This window comes from Ochlerotatus camptorhynchus, unplaced genomic scaffold, assembly GCF_037179485.1.
Source record: "Ochlerotatus camptorhynchus isolate MF236.1 unplaced genomic scaffold, CSIRO-AGI_Acam_v1.1 ptg000241l, whole genome shotgun sequence".
NCBI lineage: Eukaryota > Metazoa > Arthropoda > Insecta > Diptera > Culicidae > Ochlerotatus > Ochlerotatus camptorhynchus.
In genome coordinates, this window is record NW_027040731.1 from 102,501 (window position 1) to 122,211 (window position 19,711).

Genomic DNA, 19,711 nt, shown 5'->3' on the forward strand with positions numbered 1-19,711 from the left:
CATTAATGGGTCTAAAAATACCCATTTCCGTTAAAACTACCCCTTCCCATTTAATTAGTAAATTTTGGTTTACTCATTAATGGGTAAACGGGAGGTCTGTCAATAAATGGGTTTTTTTACCCATTTTCTTGAATTATGTTTACAGTAAAATGGGTAAAAACCAGCAAAACCAGGTTCTGCAGCGTAACTTCACGAATAAACTCAGTGTTAATCGGCTGAACCTTTTTGACAGTTCAGTGGTACTGTTTACAAGTACTTAGTAGTTTAAGGATAACTCGGCACTGTAAAGTTTATTCGATTGAGCCTGTACAAATAAAGCAATTATTAAAAATAATTGCATATTGTTTTAGCTTCGCTTTAACATAATAATAATCTCTCATGGAATTTCAAAAAATTGGTAACAATCAGCAAAGCAATAAAATATCAAAAATACTGAGCAGTGTAAAAAATTTCGTGTTAATTATGAAATGCAAAACTTTTTAAACATAAGACATAATTAACCTATGAATTTTGTAATTAATTTGTTCGATTATCCACACTGGACAATTTTCATTATGAAGTATTTCTATATTTTGTTGAATTTATTCAATTATTTTAAATGTTATCAGAAATTAAAACTATGTCAAAATGAAGCTGAAATAGAAATATTGATAATGTTAAACTAATTTACCCTTTTCCTTGCTGAGTAGCTTGTGAATTTAAAAAAGAGGTGGACGATTTTTACTGCAATTGTTTTCTTCATTTTGTTTCGACGTGTATGACCCTAACGCCCTAGAGTAAAAGTATGGACGACTGTATCCAGAAAACTGAGAAAAGTTGTTCCAATCAAGCAAAGCAGTGCATTTTGACAGTTCGATTGGCAGCCGTCCATACTTTTACTTGAGGGCTTTATATGACCCTACATTATTTTTACAAAAGAAATATTATAGTTATCTGCTTACTACATGGCCGATAAGCTAACGTAGAGAGAGTTACTTTTACTCAGTTTTATGAGATGTTTCTTAAAACAGGCTACTCAGTGCTGATGAGTAATGTCTTGTTCAGACTACAGATTAATGGTATAGCGGTATCTTCTTCTTTCCTTAATTTAACGTCGGTCTCTGTTCCGCAATCTAGTTCCAATCACCAACGGACATCGATTGCTACCCAGCAGTGATGTAGTTGGTAAGCGTGATTACCTCTCACCCATCGACGGAAAACAAATCAAGGAAAAAAATCGATTGCCATCCATTGACGGCAATCGAATGTACAGGAAGGCAGGCTCCACACCTGCGTAGGATATCGCATCCATTCATCTCACACATGGGTCGGGACCAACTGCTTTACTTCCCTTCCGAAAGAAGACGTGACCAGAGATTTTTATGCCTCAGAAAAATCCCACCGACCTCGGCTGGGATTGAACCCAGACCCATTGGGGTGAGAAAGCAGTCACGCTTACCACTACACCACCGGCACCTGCATAGCGCTATCTTGATGGTGGTTTCTGTGTTGCAATTATTTGACAACCGTTATAACATGTTATAACTGCTCAGTCTGGCTACCCGAGCAAAGTCGGTTAACAAAATGAAAGCAAATCGATATTAAAGTGTGCAGTTCCTATCATAATGAAAACTCATTTTGATTTCAAATGTTGCGACATAAGTCTGATATCATATTGTGCTTTCATTATGCAGTCAAGACGTTTTAAATGAAAGCAACTTAACTTGAAGTTCTGCTGTTTACGTCTTGTTTAAAATTTAATTGAAATTCATCTGTCGTTGAACTAATGATTATCGTTTATCTGATTTGTTTAACACATTTAGGTCATTCGTGACTTGCCCGCGTTGAGATTGGAGCCTAAGTCTTTCAGCTTGAGAAACATGAATGGTAACCATTTACTCTAGGCCCGTATTCAGTCAAACATTATGAATGCAAAATCAGTAATCAAATTGATTTCATTGAAAGCAGGATTAGTTTTCCGTTTGCTTCAACAGTGTAAAATTTTGCTCTCATTTTTGCTGTGTTAACCGTTAAGTCAACCAAAATGAGATCAACTGGAGTATTCAAAATAAGTTACATCATAACAGCAAATTTTGATTTCAATTTGATCTTCAGCTTTGCTCGGGTAGCGCTTAATAGTACGTTCAGACTACAGAGTTATAACATGTTATAGCGCTATCTTGATGGTGGTTTCTGTGTTGCAATTATATTACAACCGTTATAACATGTTATAACTCTCCAGTTTGGACAGACGTTTTTAGAAATTTATCTTACAACTGAATAAAAGTGATTATCTTTCTCTGAGTATAAGATATATTAATTTTAGTGAAGGAAGACATAATTGTGATGATCTGGTTATCGACAGCCGGTTGAGCACCAGACGCGAACCCTCTTTACAATGCACCATTGCTGGCGAAAACTCTCTGATGAGACAACAACACCCTATTTCCAAGCTCCTCCGCTGATACTACCCTCAAAAATGTTACTCATTTAACCTCGAGTAAACCGCGGTTTGACGATATTGTGATATTTATTTATTTGCAGTTTTATTCAAATCTTACATACGTAGTAACCAATCTAGGTATATATCTTACAATGAACAAACTAAGTAGAGTGTATTGTTATTTCAGGTATTACATAAGGAATCACCAAACGACTAAACGAAGCAACTATGTCCGTCCTGCTTCTGCTATACTTGTTTCATGTTATGACGATAAGTGCACCCATTGAAGGATCTGTTGCAACTAAAACAGAGTCTTCATTATTATCACCACAGAATGTTGTAGCACAGTTTTCGTTAGATAACAACTCATATTTCACGCACCTTACGTACGACAGGCGAAGGAGTCTCATATATATTGGAGCAACTAACAGAGTCTACCAACTAGACACGAATCTCAAGCAACTCAATGAAGCTATTACTGGTCCCAAGTTAGACTCTCCACAATGTCATGCTGGAGGATGTTCTCCAGACGATGTAGAAACTTACGAGACAAATAATCATAATAAAATTCTGATTTACAACAGTGTGGGTGATACGTTGATCGCTTGTGGTAGCATACATCAAGGAGCATGTGAAATCTACTATCTCAGCGGACGATTTCCGGATTCATCCAAATATACAGAAATAGCTCTTGCTGCGAATGATGAAACGTCTTCAACGTATGCTTTCATTGGTCCAAGTAAATACCAATCATGGAAGAAGGAAGACATACTGTATGTTGGTACGACGTTCACAAACGTTGGTGATTATCGACACGACGTACCCGCTATTTCGTCAAGAAAACTTGACGATCTCAATTATGCGGAATTTTCAATCCAGCAATCGAACATCAACATTGATGTAAAATATCGGGACCATTTTCTAGTGAATTATGTGTACGGTTTCAACAGTTCGGAGTACGCCTATTTCGCCGTAGTGCAGAAAAAATCGCATCTTGCAGACGAAGCCGGGTTTGTCACGCGATTAGCCCGGATTTGTGTTAATGATCCCAATTACGATAGCTACACAGAGGTAAGTAAACATATTGAAGTTTAATAAATTCACACGGTAATCCATTTTCGGCATTAAAATACTCGATTTGATTATTTATTGATGTTATTACTCTTTAATACACGTGTTATCATATTAAAGCAATACAGAGGGAATGCCGTTTGGTATAAAATAACCTGTAATAGTGGTCGTTTGGCGTAAGGTACTTTAACAAAGATTGTCCCTGGTCTTCCGAGTTTTATTGCTGTAGTGAATATTGGTGCTTTAGCATTTTAGTCGTAAATGCCCGAACACAATGACAGTGTGAAACTAAAACCCTGATCTCAACCTAGGGGTCATGCATTAATTATGTATCGTGAAATAAAGGAGAACTTTAACGCAAATTTATGAATACTACTACTCCGAATTATTGAATACCCCTGAATTTCATTATCCAAATAAAAAATTAAGTTTCATTTTTATTTTAAAGTATGTGTCTAGCCCAAACTCTGGGCATTGACATAACCTTGAGGATTGCTGAACTGCAACAAGGTCCAGGCCTTGTCTGTATCGTTACATTTTGAAAGATGCACACTAGTGATCCATGTTGTGATGTAGCGGACCAAAAGTTTGTTGGAATTTAACTAGGGTAAATGGCTCTAATGTTGGCCTATACGGATCTAAGATTGAGCCCATCGCTAAAAATCAGCTATTTATCAATTTTATCTAGATGAACGCGTCATTGAGACGGTACTAATGGATATTTTGTTCGCTATTGAAAATTTAGTCGATTGCTGAATTTATTTATGGGCCCAAAGTACATCCAAAATTAAATAATTGTGTAGTTTACAGCGAATCCAAACACATAAAGCAACCAACGATACAGACAAAACGGTTGCTACGACTACCATGACAAACTCGCTCTTTAACATAGCTCGATCCGAGTGGTAGAAGGATAATGATATATTGCTTGCCTGCTTTGTTGCAATATACACGGATGAGGACAAAGCTTGATATCAGGCATAACATTTGATAACGGCACAAAAGCATTTGTAAACAAACTTTCTAAGGTTCTTTACACGCGAACCAAAGTACGCTCACGCAAACCAACAACATCATCGGATAGGGGCAACTATCACCTTTTCGAAAATGGTATTGGTTTGCGTGGGCGTACTTTGGTTCGCGTGTAAAGGGCCTTAGAAAGTTTGTTTACAAATGCTTTTGTGCCGTTATCAAATGTTATGCCTGATATGAATCGAGAAAAGACATAACAAAAAAATTCCCATTAACACACGTGTATCATCTTCGGCTTTACTTCGTGAAGCAGCTTGCCAACAATTTGCTCGTTTCCTTCTACCGCCCCGAGTGAGTTGTGTCGCATGGGCTGTGTTTGTTGGGATACCTTCAAATTTCGTTTGTCCTTGGGTACCCTTGAGGAGTGCTGCTTGGTGGTAATCTTCGACGTCTCGGGTGATTGAGCCACTATCTCCATCCAGAGTCTTCTCGAAACACAAATTATCACATAATACACCCTTTTTATTCAAACTACACTTATCCACAGAAACTACAAGACATGTATTTACTTAAACAATATTCACATTTATTATATAACGTGCTGAGGTTCGCCCTCCAGCTTCCGAGCGCGAGCAGTGGCAGTAGTGAACTAACTTTAAGTTTGATCATCGTATCATCTCCTCCCTTCGTATATGGTCATCGGTTACGGTCATCGGTTGCGGCGAAGACACTCCGCAGTGAGTGATCGAGTAACCAACGCTTCCAGAAATCTTGCAGCTGACGTTGTACTAGCTGCCAACGATCTAGTCTATTTAAGTTCGTCGAAGTAAGATTGGGATTCGGTAACGTTTGCAACGATCCGCCAGTTAAAAAATGAGCTGGAGTTAGTGGTTCGAGGTCTACTGGATCATCGGATATGGGTGTCAGTGGCCGAGAATTTAGGCATCCTTCGACCTGGGCCAGCAACGTGCGGAAATCTTCTGCAGACACAGGAATTTCTCCAAGGACACGAAGCAAATGATATTTCGCCGACCGCACAGCAGCCTCCCACAAACCGCCGAAGTTAGGCGCTCCTGGTGGGATAAAATGCCATTGTACACCTTCTCGACAGCATTCGTTAGTAACGGTTTCACGATGTTCATGATCTCGCAGCAAATTGAATAATTCCGCTAATTTATTTTTAGCTCCTACAAAATTAGTGCCGTTATCCGAGTATATGTCGGTGCATCTACCACGCCGGGCAAAAAATCGCCGGAATGCTTGCAAGAAACATTCAGTAGAGAGATCGGAAACGTGCTCTAGATGGACAGCCTTGGTTGCCATGCAAACAAATACCGCTACATACGACTTGATCGCCGCTCGACCTCTACCGGCCTTGGTGTATACCGGACCGAAATAATCGATTCCAGTTTTAGAAAAAGGCCTAGCAACAGTTACTCTTGCGGGAGGAAATTCACCCATTTGCTGTTCAATGCGAGTTGGTTTTGCTCGAAAACAACGTAAACAACGATGCACTATTTTTCTGGCTACATTTCTGCCACCGAGTGGCCAAAACCGTTGTCTTACTGCAGCAATCAGAAGTTGAGGTCCGGCATGAAGCAATTTCAGATGATAATGACGCAAAATCAGCTCAGTTAGATGATGTTTCGCTGGAAGAACCATGGGGTGTTTCGCTGAGTGAGATTCATCTGAATGGGTCAACCTTCCACCAACACGAAGAATACCGTCGTCCATGATCCGTGGATGGAACCACCGCAACGGTGAGTTTCGAGCTACCGAGCTGCCAGCCTTCAACGCCGTAATCTCCACGGAAAAGTGTTCCAGTTGGACTTGTCTTACGAGCAGTTCCTCCGCTTGTTGCACTTCTAAAAACGTCAGAAAACCTCTATTCCATGTTCCGCTCTTATGTAGAGTCACAATCAATCGTAGCCAGTAAGCTGTAGATCGTAGAAGCTTATTATAATCCGAAAACTTGAGAACATAATCCGAAACAAAAGAAGTCTTCTCTGCCGTACTTGGAACAGCTGTCTTCCGCATTTCTAGGGGATATTGTTCTACGGTTGGGTCCGATATCCATTGTTCCTTTGGTTTTTTCAACCAGCTTGGCCCACTCCACCAGAATTCGTTGTTCAGTATTTCGTTTGGAAGAATGCCTCGAGAGATTAAATCTGCAGGGTTAGTCTTCCCCGACACGTGACTCCAGTTACAGCCTTCCATCAAAGTTTGGATTTTGGAAACCCTATTTGCCACGAAAGTAGTCCATGTGGCTGGAGGTGATTTAATCCATTGCAGCACGCATGTCGAGTCCGTCCAGAAGTGTACTTCAGCTTTCGTGTTCGTGGCACCCAATACCTTCTCCCAAAGCTGTGCTGCTAAGAGTGCGCCACACAACTCCAAGCGTGGCAATGACTGTACCTTTAGAGGAGCGACCTTCGACTTTGATGTTAGTAGATGAACGGTAACAGTGCCATCCCTTTCTTCGCTTCGCACGTAGACTGTGGCACCATATGCTAATATCGACGCATCAGAGAAACAGTGAAACTCAACTGAGGTTGCGCCGGGTACGACGACACACCGTGCAACCTGTAACGTATTCAGTGACGGTAGCTGTTCGTGATATTTGCGCCACTCCTCACCCACCGTTTCAGGCAGTTGATCGTCCCAGCCTAATCTTTGATTACGTTCGTTTACCAGAGTCCATAAACGTTGCATAAACACCTTTGCAGTCGTGATAGTTGCACCCAGTAGTCCTAGAGGGTCGAACAATCTTGCTACGATACTGAGTACCTTCCTACTTGTGAAATGCTGGCCTTCTACGAGTGGTGGAATGCTGAATTGGAATTTAAAGCGGTCTGAATGAGGAAGCCAGGTAAGTCCCAAGGTTTTGACTTCTGCATCCTGGTCCCAATCGATTCCATGCGTAGTGGGTAGTGTCAAATCCTGCTTGGGAATGTCCTCTAACACATTTGGAGAATTTGACGCCCATTTTCTCAACCTGAAGCCTCCGCTAACTAGCATAGCATCCAATTGACATCGTAATTCAATAGCAGACTCCATATCATCCGCTCCGGAGATCACATCGCCCATGTAAACGTCTTCGTCAACGGCTTTAGCAGCTAATGGGTAGTTCGCTCGCTCATCCTCTGCCAATTGTTTTAACGTACGAGTAGCTAAGAACGGTGCTGATTTCGTACCGTAAGTCACCGTAATTAGTTCATATGTGGCAATTTGGTTATCTGGGCCAAACCATAGAATGCACTGTAGGGGGGTGTCGAGACTGTTGACCCAAATCTGCCGGAACATCTTTTCCGCATCTGCGACTACCATAAATTGACGGAACCGGCTACGGAGAATGATTGGCCTTAGACCTTGCTGTACTATTTGTCCTGCAAACAGCGCATCGTTTAGCGAGATGCCTGTAGATGTTTTGCAGGACGCATCAAACACCACCCTGACCTTAGTTGTGGTGCTTGACTCCTTAATCACAGGATGATGGGGCAAGAAGACTCGTTTGACGACTTCCTCATTCGTATCCTCTACCTTGCGCATGTGGCCAAGATCCAAATACTCCGTCATAAAGGCACAATACTGTTTTTGAAGATCCGGGTTCCTTGACAATCTTCGTTCCACGCTTCGAAAGCGTTTCAGGGCAATTTCCTTTGATTCTCCTAGTTGTACCAAGATCCGTTCGTCCTTAGGAAGTGTTACGGTGTAGCGACCATCTACTTCTCTTTGTACTGTTCGTCTGAACTGTTCCTCACAGCGTTTTTCTTCTGTAGAGTAGTTGTTGACGGCTCCTAAATCTTCGCAGGACCAAAACCGAGACAATAGTTCCTCCAGGTTATCCGAGATTGCAATGCTGCACGAAAATCTTGTAGTTTCCACCGGCGTGTAGATCTCACCAGTTACGATCCATCCAAAAACCGACTCCGTAAGTGTAGGAAGGTCATCACCCATAGACACTTCCTTTCCAGACTGGAAGAAACTGAAGAACGCCTGGATTTCTAAAATTATGTCTACCTTCCTAGAGTGGAAGAATTCCGGGTCCGCTAGATGGATTCCATCGGGTATGTCCCATCTGTTAATCTGCACTGTAGCAGTAGGCAAACAGGCGGTAACATTCGGCAGAACTAAAAACTCCATGGCTCTTGAATAGTTTGTCATCCTTGATTTGATTGTAGCTGCAATCTTGCGTGTAACTCTCGTCGTTGTTTGTCCAACACCTTGGATCGAGATGTCGACTCTCTGACTTGAATCCTTCAACAACTTACTCAGTCCTTCCGAGATAAAGTTGCACTCAGAACCAGAATCTAGTAATGCACGAGCAGGATATTGTGACCCTTGGTTGTCTTCAATAATAACAACCACAGTCGCCAAAAGTACCTGGGACGACGTAACCTTTGCCATGTGAGATGATACTGTAGTCGTGGAAGTTGAAGTCGACGCTTGTGGATCTGAAATCACTGAAATTAGCTTAGCGCCTTCTGTGTTTGCTCCAGGTTCGGATGAACTATGGTTAAAACTGAAGCACCCTTGCATTTCCGGCAATTGAATTTTGAAGAGCATTCCCTAGCGATGTGGCCACGTTTCAGACAATTGCGACAAAGAGAGTTGCTACGCAGAAATGACTCCCTGGAAGACATCGACATCTTCAAGAAGACAGGACAGATGTGTAATCCGTGGATGTCTGAGCAGGAAACACATTTTGCACCATTGGATTGAACAGCATTGTGACTTGCTCTTTGAATGACTGATTTTCGTTTTTCCTGTAGCGTAGAATCCAGTCGTGTCTCTGCTTTAACTGGTAGTGATTCAAGTATCTGAATTCGCCGGTGAAGAAAATCCATCAAATCCTTTACGGTGTCCTTGTCTTTAGCAGACGTGAATTCCTCCCAACCGCGCCGAGTTGTAGGATCTAAACGGGAACTGAGCAGCTCAACTAACACCAAGTCCTTGTATTCCGCAGGATCTACTACTTGATCGAGGTTTTGAATAGCCCTATCGAATCCCTCTACCAGTCGTTGTAGATCATTAACTGATTCTTTGACAAGAGATGGTAGTTTTAACATCGCCTGAACTTGCCTTTTTCTCAGAAGTTTGCTGTTATTATAACGTTTCACCAACGTATGCCACGCAATTGAATAGTTGGCAGCAGTAATCTTCAGAGGATCAACGAGTGCCCTTGCCTCTCCTCCTAGGCATCCTTTGAGGTAGTGAAATTTCTCAACAGGTGGCAATGCAGTTTTGTGGTGAATCAGAGAAGTGTATATGTCCCTGAAGCTCAACCACTCATCTATATTCCCATCGAAATGCTGTAGTTGGATTTGTGGCAGGCGAACATGTTCCACAACACCATGTAACGAAGCATCACCTCCTCGAACAGATTGATTTGAAATATCTTGCAACTCGTTCAGCTTGTCCAACAGGAAGGATTTGACATCGAAGAAACGGGATTCGAATTCAGCCTGATCCTTCTGAATGGTTTCACTCTCTTCGAAATCTTCATGACTTTCTATCTCCCAAACAGTCTCATTGATAGACTCCCACAGTTCTTCGAGACACGCAATACGAACATTGATTTGATTAGCTGTCGTACCCTCCTTGAAATCGCTTGAGAATTTTCTAATAATGTTGAATGTAGTACGAAGTCCTCTGAGTTTTGCCGAAAGAGCCTTTAGTTCGGACCCTTGGTCGCCATGGTTGAATCTCGTTGACGCCGTTGAAATGCGGAAAGTGGAAGAGACGTGGATGTAGTTTCGAGAAATTTGTCTGCTTCGGCTGAACATATACTGTTCACCTCACCTATGCGAAAGAGCAGCGGTACTCCAGAAGCCGATCAGATCCAAAAACGGAACACCATAGAGTAACTCCACGTGTATGTGTGATTCAGTGACGTCAGACTCCAAATAAATCCAGTGAGTAACGAAAGGGCGGAAAAGGCAGATGTAGTACACAAAAAACTCAACTTCGGCTGAACATATACCGTAAAGCTCACCTAGAAAAATACAGTTTACACCAACAGCCTGATTCGTCAGTTCACATTCGCATTCGTTGTACAACAGCAAGTAGTAAATCGTCTCGAAATAAGTTATCCAGCGCAAGAGAGGAGAAAACACAGCAATGTAGTATCGAATAAAGCCTGCTTCGGCAGGACATATACTCTTAGCCTCACCTGGAGAACTAAAGATGGCGCAGAATGTACCTCAAAGCCTCGTCAAATGAAGCATTTGAGTATAGGGCTTGCCTCCGTAAGAAAGGTAGCCAATTTTCATCGAAAGTTGTAAATTTTATTGTTGTGTAGCATCAACAGGATACCAGCTTCGGCTGGGCATATATCTATATATAAATTTACCTGACATACAGGATTACTCTGCGTTGCCCAAGCTAAAATAGTGCTGTCGATGTCATGTGGATCGCCGTAAATTGGTTTAGCCAACTGCCAACCACCAATCAGTCCTTGTAGTAGTCGAGGACGTTTACTGCCAGCTCGTTCAAGTACCGGTTAGTTACCGGCCGTTGATTTGAATTTAGAGAGAACAGAAAACAATCGAAATGGAGGTGTTAGAAGAACGCAGATTCTCTTCGACCAGACATATACTCGTTCTAACTTACCTAACTGGTGGTAGAACAACACTAAGGCCGTCTACGTTATACTGTAAATCCTCAAACGTCCGAAAGGGTACAGGAAAGTCGAACAGCTTCAATTTTTCTCAGTTCAGACCATGAAGCAGCAACTGCATAACGATGCTCCAAAACTCAAGTTGTCTTCAAACTTGCGATAGCGAAGCGATCCAAGCCAGTCGTGATGGCGGTCTATTCAAATGTCCTTCCGATAATGGCGATCCTTTATGTAGGATAAGGACACTATACGATGGCGATGATCCTTTCAGGAGGTGACAATAGTATTTCTCGATGGCGCGAACTTCCTCAATAGGCCAATAGGTCAAAGTGATGGCGGACCAGGTTCTAAGCTTATCCCAACCAACGACTCACCGGTTGGTAGAATCCGGTTCGAAGGACCAATGTTTGTTGGGATACCTTCAAATTTCGTTTGTCCTTGGGTAACCTTGAGGAGTGCTGCTCGGTGGTAATCTTCGACGTCTCGGGTGATTGAGCCACTATCTCCATCCAGAGTCTTCTCGAAACACAAATTATCACATAATACACCCTTTTTATTCAAACTACACTTATCCACAGAAACTACAAGACATGTATTTACTTAAACAATATTCACATTTATTATATAACGTGCTGAGGTTCGCCCTCCAGCTTCCGAGCGCGAGCAGTGGCAGTAGTGAACTAACTTTAAGTTTGATCATCGTATCATCTCCTCCCTTCGTATATGGTCATCGGTTACGGTCATCGGTTGCGGCGAAGACACTCCGCAGTGAGTGATCGAGTAACCGATCAAATATTCGCCGTGTCCGACAGATTCGCTCAGCTGGTTGCGCACATGTAGGGTATATGTATAGTTCGTCAACAGGCTGCTTGTCATGAAAAAGAACGAAGAAGATTATATCATTATTACTTTGTACTTCTGACATAGCGTTATTATTCGGTTCGTTGATCGCTTGTTATTTTGTCATTTGGAGATATTTTTGATTCCTTGGTAGTTTAGAATTATGATTTTCAGTATGAATTGTTTTTCTAAATAATTGAGTCTAATGGCTACATTTTGTTTTTTTCATTTTTTTTTTATTTGGTTCAAAACTTTTGGAATGCGGCATCACACAGGTACTACCTTTGAATTTGGCTTGATCGAGTGGCGATTTTCTTTTCTTTAGATCAAGACGATGAAGTTTTGAAGAAGACAAATATATTAACTATCTGCACGCTGGATCAACATATAGCCATGATAGAGGGATAGAACATCATTTTATTTTCATAAAAAAACAAAACCATCATAACAGATTATCAGGAAAACCAACGCAAGGCTTCCGGAGCCTTCGTCACTAGCCCGATACAATCGATCATGGCTGAAGCGGGCACCTTACCGTTCGAACTGCTAGCAGCACAATCCATAGTATGAATTGCAACTCGGATGCTAGCGAAGAATCGGAACAACACCAGTCTCCCTCTTATTCGACGAGCATCGGATCGCCTCAATGTGCTGACAAACTCCCCGCTGTCGGTCAACTTGTGCGGCAGACCGATCGTCCGTGGCACACACGAAAACCTTCAATCCTGTGGGTCGTTAAAACATGTGTACGAGTCGGCGATCCTGCAGAGAAAGTCCGCCCGGCAGTGCAACAACTACTGTCGACCCGCTTCCACCGATCAACCGTCGTCTACACCGATGGATCGAAACACGAAAACACTGTAGGTGCCGCATTCCATAACAATTGTTTAGCGGGAAAGTACAGCCTCCCAAAGGAATGTAGCGTTTTTTCTGCGGAGGCGTTAAGATTAAGATGGCTGTTTCCATTCCGAATATGTTGAACAAATTAGTCATTCTTACGAACTCTGCAAGTTGTCTCCAGGCCTTAGAAGCTGGAACATCTAAGCACCCGTGGATTCAGGAAGTGGAGCAAATAGCACGAAACAAATCCATCCGTTTCTGCTGGACACGCTGGCATCCACGGAAACAACGAAGCTGATCGGTTGGCAAACATGGTGAGAACACAACCTCCAATTGATGTACCAATCCCAGGCGATGATGCGCTGAAAATGGTGATGCAAAACATTCGCCAACGATGGAACGATCAATGGTTCGCTACCAGAGACTCCAAACTAAGAGAAGTCAAAGACGACACGCACAAGTGGACGGAACGGGGAAGCACTTTCGACTAGCGTGTGCTAACACGACTAAGAATTAATTATATGATTTGAGTAGTAGCTATACTAAAGATCCGAGAGATGTCGCCCCTTCAGTTGTAGGAAAATCATTTTTGTAGTATGGAGAATATCATAAATCCACGATTTGTGACTAAAAATGCTTTCACAGAAGGAAACAAATAAACGAGTGTTTACCTTATCACCATAGTAATGTACTCGTGCAATTTTTGTGCACCTAAAACTGCCCATAAAGACGATAATGAATAAAAACTGAAAATTTTCATGCATTTCCAAATGGTTTCCTACCATTCCCATACATTCGAAGTGACTGGCCCTCTGGATGTGGATGATGTCAAAAACAACAAAACATGATTAATTGGTCACACGCGGCTAACCCATACGTACTTATTGAAGAAGGAAGCCCCGCCCAGTTGTTGTGGAACGGTTTTATACGTCCGAAACGTGAAAGTGCAAAAACTATGAAATGCAACGACAAGAGAACGACATTGATACAACAAGCTTGCAAGATGCGTTAGAAAACTCTGAGGAGCAAACCACCAATTTGCTAAATTTTCTACGGCAAACTGGACTGTACCGAAAAATTTGAAGGATGTAGAGAAAAGAAGAAGAAGCCGAAACCCGGTGCAGAGGTAAAAAGGTTAAGCAGTTAACGGAGCAAGGAAAGAAGAAAGAATGTGTGGAAGGCAAACATGTAACTGGATGAAGATCAAAGAAGATGAACTGAGCTGGATAAAAGTGATACGGTCATGTAAAGAAGGTGAAGTTCATCAAGGAAACAAAGCGGATAGAGGATGGAAGAAGAAGATCAAAATAAAAATTATGATGAAGTAAAAGCGGAACGGAAAATGAAGCAGAAAAATACGAAGATCAAGAAGATAAAGCGGAAAATAGCAAAATGAAGAAGACGACACCGATGGAAAATTGGAGAAATCGTGAAGACGTGTAAGAGGAAATCAAAGCAATGGAATTAAAGAAGGATGAAGAAAGAAGATGATGAAAAAGTAAAGAAAAGAATTTGAAGTATGGTGAGAAGAAAGAAGAAGAGTGAATGAAGAAGAATACCAACAAGCAACAAATGATCATAAATGAAGAAGATATAAGAAGATGGCGCAGCCGATTCAGCAAGATGAAGGAGACCCTTCAACAAATTATCAAGATGGCGGATAACACGAAATTGACGAAGGCTACGGAAAAAACGAAGATGATGAAGAAAGAAGATGAAGAAAAGATAGAAGAAGTAAAAGTGAAATTAATTGAGAAGCAGAAGTGAAAGAGATGATATGTAATGATCAACGATGAACCAGAAGGAGAGGAAAAGAGACAAAGCTAAGTGCAATTAATCATAAACACCAACACTCACACCCACACATCATTACACTAAACTGAAACAGACATGAATGCATCTGTGGATGTAAAATGTCTTAAATAAACACACAAAAAAAATTATTATTATTTATTAGTGACACTTTATCACTTCTGTGACATTCGTGTCGCATCAACGGCTTATGGTTTTATTGTTTGTGCTGATTTACTGAGAATTTTGAGAGAATGATTTACTGCATTAAAAGCATAGCATAGCATAAGCGATTGCACAAATCGTGGGGGGGGGGCTATATAATGGTCAACCAATACATTTTGTAGAAAATATCGTGTGTTGCCGTGAAAAAACACTTGGGGCTAGTGGTTTTTCCCACGCATTAAAATCTACAAATCAAGCATCGCATTATACACCTGGCCACATCCTTACAATCGCAAGGGATAGGAAGGAAAATTAGTCCAACATCTACTTAAGAAGGTGCAGGGAACCCATACCACCTTCATAGATGCCACGGGAGGAATCTCTATTCGGCAATATAAAGTAAAGGTTATGTGAAAATGTAAACAAATTTAAAAGAATGCAAAAAGAAAGATCTCTCCAAAATTATCTGCTATAAGCCTGTCTTTCCATGTTTTCGAAGCTGTTTTATGCATTATCCTTGCCAATACTCTCCAGCAACCGTTTTCTTTTCGCACCGAAGCTTTGAGACCATTCATCACTCTTTCGCCTGCGCTACTGTATTGGAAGCAAACCGCAGGATTCACAGCAGAATGCGCAGACCTTTCAGTGTTTGGAGTACATCTGATCACGAACACCATCACAGAACGATTAGAAAACCCAACACCTCCGACGGAGGCATAGATCGCTTCACTATGCCACGCATTTCTGGTCCGGGAGCACACGCGAAGGAAATAAAACAAGTATGCAGATAGCGACATCTCTTCTGATTCTTGCAAACACGATGAATTACGTTTCCTTCTTGATTCGAAAACTTCCCAGAAAGCGAGAAAACCACCACAATCACATACGCATAACCGTCGGGGAGGCAGAGTGCCAGCGCTTATCAGCCAAATGCAACCGAAAAGCCAAATCAAAGCGAACGCACGCACAAAACAGAGAGCAAACTTAAAACAGAACCGTATCCGACGGGTTTCGAAACTCGAATCAATGATTTACTGCATTAAAAGATACACAAAACATCATACTAATGTTAAAAGTGTTCCAAAACGGTACTAGCCGGTGATAGACCGTGATGCATTTATGTGCATTCGAAAGCTTAAAACAAAAACAAGTTTGCGATAGACTGTTTAATTAGTGATTTTAGTCATTCAAAACACAATTCAAATCTATAGATTTCATTCCTGCGGCACGTTATATGTATCTACTGCGTCGTAGTATATATATCGTGTTCAGCTGAAGGATCTTTTGGGTGAAACAAGCATTTTTTGATCTCTTGTGGAATATTCTTGCTATAAAATCTAACTGTGGAACTTAATCAGTTTGCATGATATGTGCTTCACTAAACGTAAAACGCTTGTAGCGTATTTTTCTATAGTCATCCTAAATCGCTACGTCATTTATGCATCTTTCCTATTGATTTTGAATTGTTCCAGTGGAACAAGTATGCGTCTATTATTATAGTGGACAAATCTGGGATAGCACACACGGAATTCATTGTACATATACTTGTTTTTCTTGTCATGAAAATTTGTGCCATTGAATTCAAATTAAAATAGGCGTTACAAAATAGTTTGTTTTGCTTTGAGCATGTAGTGATTGTTTGAGATTAATCAGTGTGCAGAGAGAAACTGTACTTTTCTGTTTATTTTTATTAAACCACTAAATGTTTTGACAAAACCTTGGTTAATGGTAGCTTTCAATATTAATCTGTGTGTATTTTGAATGAATTTAAAATAAACGGTGTCATAATGAGTAAAATAAGTGGAAACGACAGTTTGTCCTAAATTAATGTACGATACCGCCTTATGTATTCTTGTTCAACTGTAAGAAAAACATCATCAAACTGCTTGGCTCCCAATGACAGTTCGTGACAGCTTGAAGGAGCCATCTTTTGATATTCATATTTTTCGAGTCTGCTTCTCCCTCCCAGGTACAAATAGACTTAACTTTTTTTTCTCGATTGTTTGTGTTTTGTAACATGGAACAGTTAAAAAATCAAAGTTATTCATCGGCAGAAAAGCCGTTTATGAATTTTTCAAAACGTGTCACATCTGCCTGTTGTCTATGTCTACACTAGACTAAACCTGGGTCCTGTGGTCTTACGCAATGTGCTTGTCACTTGGGAGCCATTATGAACTGTCAACCGGGAACCAAACATTCAGAAGCAACACATGGAATTACTGTTCTTATCTATCGTCAAGCATTTTAATATCATAAAAATGATCCATACTTTTTCATAACACATTGTTAATTTTAAGCTTGAAGGCAAACACCAACGCTCAGTGATGAAGTATTAAAAACCAGCATAGTTTTTATGACTCAGCTATGTTCTCAATTGCTGTATTTATTTATAACTAGCTGAGTGTGCCCGGTCTTGCTCGGGATTCAATATTAGCTTGAGTTTATGCGCCGATTTAAAAAAATCATGCTATATTGTACGTAGCCCCCCCCCCTCCTATTATCTAAGGGGCTACCCCCTATGATTATCTCCTTATACCCCCACACTCGCCCCCACATGCCTAATTTGGTTCCATTTGCTTGATTAGTTCTCGAGTTATGCAGAAATTTTTGTTTCATTTGTATGGGAGCCCCCCCTTACAAAAGGGGGAGGGGTCTCGAACCATCATAAGAACCTTCCATGGCCCCAAAAACCCCTGTATACAAATTTTCACGCCAATCGGTTCAGTAGTTTCCGAGTCTATAAGGGTCAGACAGACAGACAGAAATTCATTTTTATATATATAGATAGATAGATTACAGTTCATCTGATGTAATAGTCTCAATGACTATGACTTAAATCTAAATGTAGTCACTCATTAAAAATTGGCCGATAGCAAACGATGACGAAATCTGGAGGCATTGATGTTAAAGTCAAATAGGTCAGAGCGGCGCCGGTGGTGTAGTGGTAAGCGTGTTTACCTCTCACCCCAGCAGGCATGGGTTCAATCCCAGTCGGCGCCGCCGGGATGTTCTGTGAGGCATAACATCTCTGAACAAGCCTTCCTTCGGAAGGGAAGTAAGGCCGTTGGTTCCCGGTTCATAAATTGATGGGTCGATAGGTAGGGTCCAGGTGTGGGAGTTGCCTCCCTGGCGTCGGTAGCATTGGTGCTCAGCACGGAAAAAACAAGATCAACGGAAAACAAATCAAGGAAAAAACATAAGACAAATAGGTCAGATACTTCGTTTAATTGATGAATCATGGCGACAAAGGAACTGTTTACAGTATAGTTTACCATCAAATGTGATAAACTAGCCTACGGCTAAAAATCGCAAAAATAAAGAAAAAAAATAAATACAGCATAGTTGGTTGCATGTACTTCTTCATGTAGCAAGGCTGTCGGACGAAGTGTTCGGGCAGGAGCATACAGATTAATTGTGGACAGTAACTCAGGAACATCATATTCTGCGAGCAAGACTTTAGAAACGAGGACGGCCTGCGTTTCGTCGCTCAGCAAGAGTACGGTGATAAATTCAGCGAGTCACTCCAAGGAAGATAGCGCAGTGCGTATCTGACGAATTTCAGTAAAACATACTTTGGCGATACATGTATGAAAACAAACTTTGATAGAGTCTTTAGGGGCTCGAGAACTCCTGACTCAGAGCTTTTGGCGAGAATCAACTGAAAAAGAACGAAATAGTTTTGAACTTGAAAAAAAAATCAAGCAGTTTTCTAATGGTTTGTAAAATAAAATCGATCGACTTCACAATACCCAGGACTAGACTAGACTTCACGTCAAATCTACCTGATGAAAATGCTACGGCCTCCTTGCTCCCCAATGAACTTTCGATCCCTATTGAGGTCCTCAACAACTGTGCCAAATTTGAAGAATTTGGTTTCGTTCTGGATTAGCAGAAGAATTTTAAAGTTTGTATGGGACACTGGAACGCACCCTAACGATTGTGCGTTCTATGTATTCCATATAGTGAATTTTATTATAGGTTGTACCCCTAACGCCGCGGATACACGTATATGCCAAATTCTAGCTCAGATTAATGGTCGCAGTGACGAAAACACCCGACAAGGATTAAAAAAAAAAATGCCAAGCTATGAACATGACCATTATTTGTATAATAAATTGTCAGCACATCCATGGTCACACTTGTATAGCTTTTGTATAGTTGTTATATAGTGCTCATATCATTCAATATCATTATCATCCAAGTGTATCCGCTGCATAACTGCATAACTGTCTTCCATACGTTTAGACTGGACTGAACAAATCGAAGTAACCTGGATTATATAAATTATTAATTCTTTGTTCAACCGTATATGCAATCAATCCAAGAGTTGGAACCGGTGGAGAACATTGTTGGAGACCGACTATAGAGGATGATGAATATGACGTATGTAGTTTGTTTTGTGTGAGTTGCAGCATTATTTGAATTAAGGGTACTAATTGGGTCTGCTTAACTGCCTCTTTATCTTGAGCCCACTCTAGAACCAACATTTTCGATTTGTAGGAACTGCTGGTCGGAGTTCCTCTGGAATATTCAATTGAAGGATATTCCTGAATATACAGAACGTAATGTTGTGAACAACTTCAATGACAGTTGTCCAACAGTGCCATTTTATCCAATGCCTACGAGATTGTGCCGAAGTGTGTCGATTGATGTACCCAAGCTGTGCCGATTCTAATTTCGGCACAATGTGCTGAGTGACTTACCCCTTGGAATTAGTAATATAATAGCTTAGGTGAAAGGATTTTAGGTCATTTTATTGCTATGTATGCTAGCGGCGCCGGTGGTGTAGTGGTAAGCGTGATTACCTCTCACCCCAGCAGGCCTGGGTTCAATCCCAGTCGGCGCCGCCGGGATGTTCTGAGGCATAACATCTCTGATCACGCCTTCGGAAGGGAAGTAAAGCCGTTGGTCCCCGGTTCATGAGTTGATGGGTCGATAGGTAGGTCCAGGTGTTGGAGCTGCCTCCCTGGCGTCAGTAACATTGGTGCTCA

The 19,711-nt window shown here is 41.2% G+C and overlaps 1 protein-coding gene across 1 annotated transcript in view; it reads left to right on the plus strand.

Annotated features, from left to right (window-relative positions):
• PlexB (plexin B) overlaps positions 1-19,711 on the plus strand; it is a 122,689-nt gene that overhangs the window by 34,518 nt on the left and 68,460 nt on the right. Inside the window, exon 2 of the mRNA XM_065225929.1 lies at positions 2,610-3,493. Within this exon, the coding sequence (XP_065082001.1) occupies positions 2,651-3,493 (843 nt within the window). The 5' untranslated portion in view covers positions 2,610-2,650. The remainder of the gene's footprint in view (positions 1-2,609; positions 3,494-19,711) is intronic.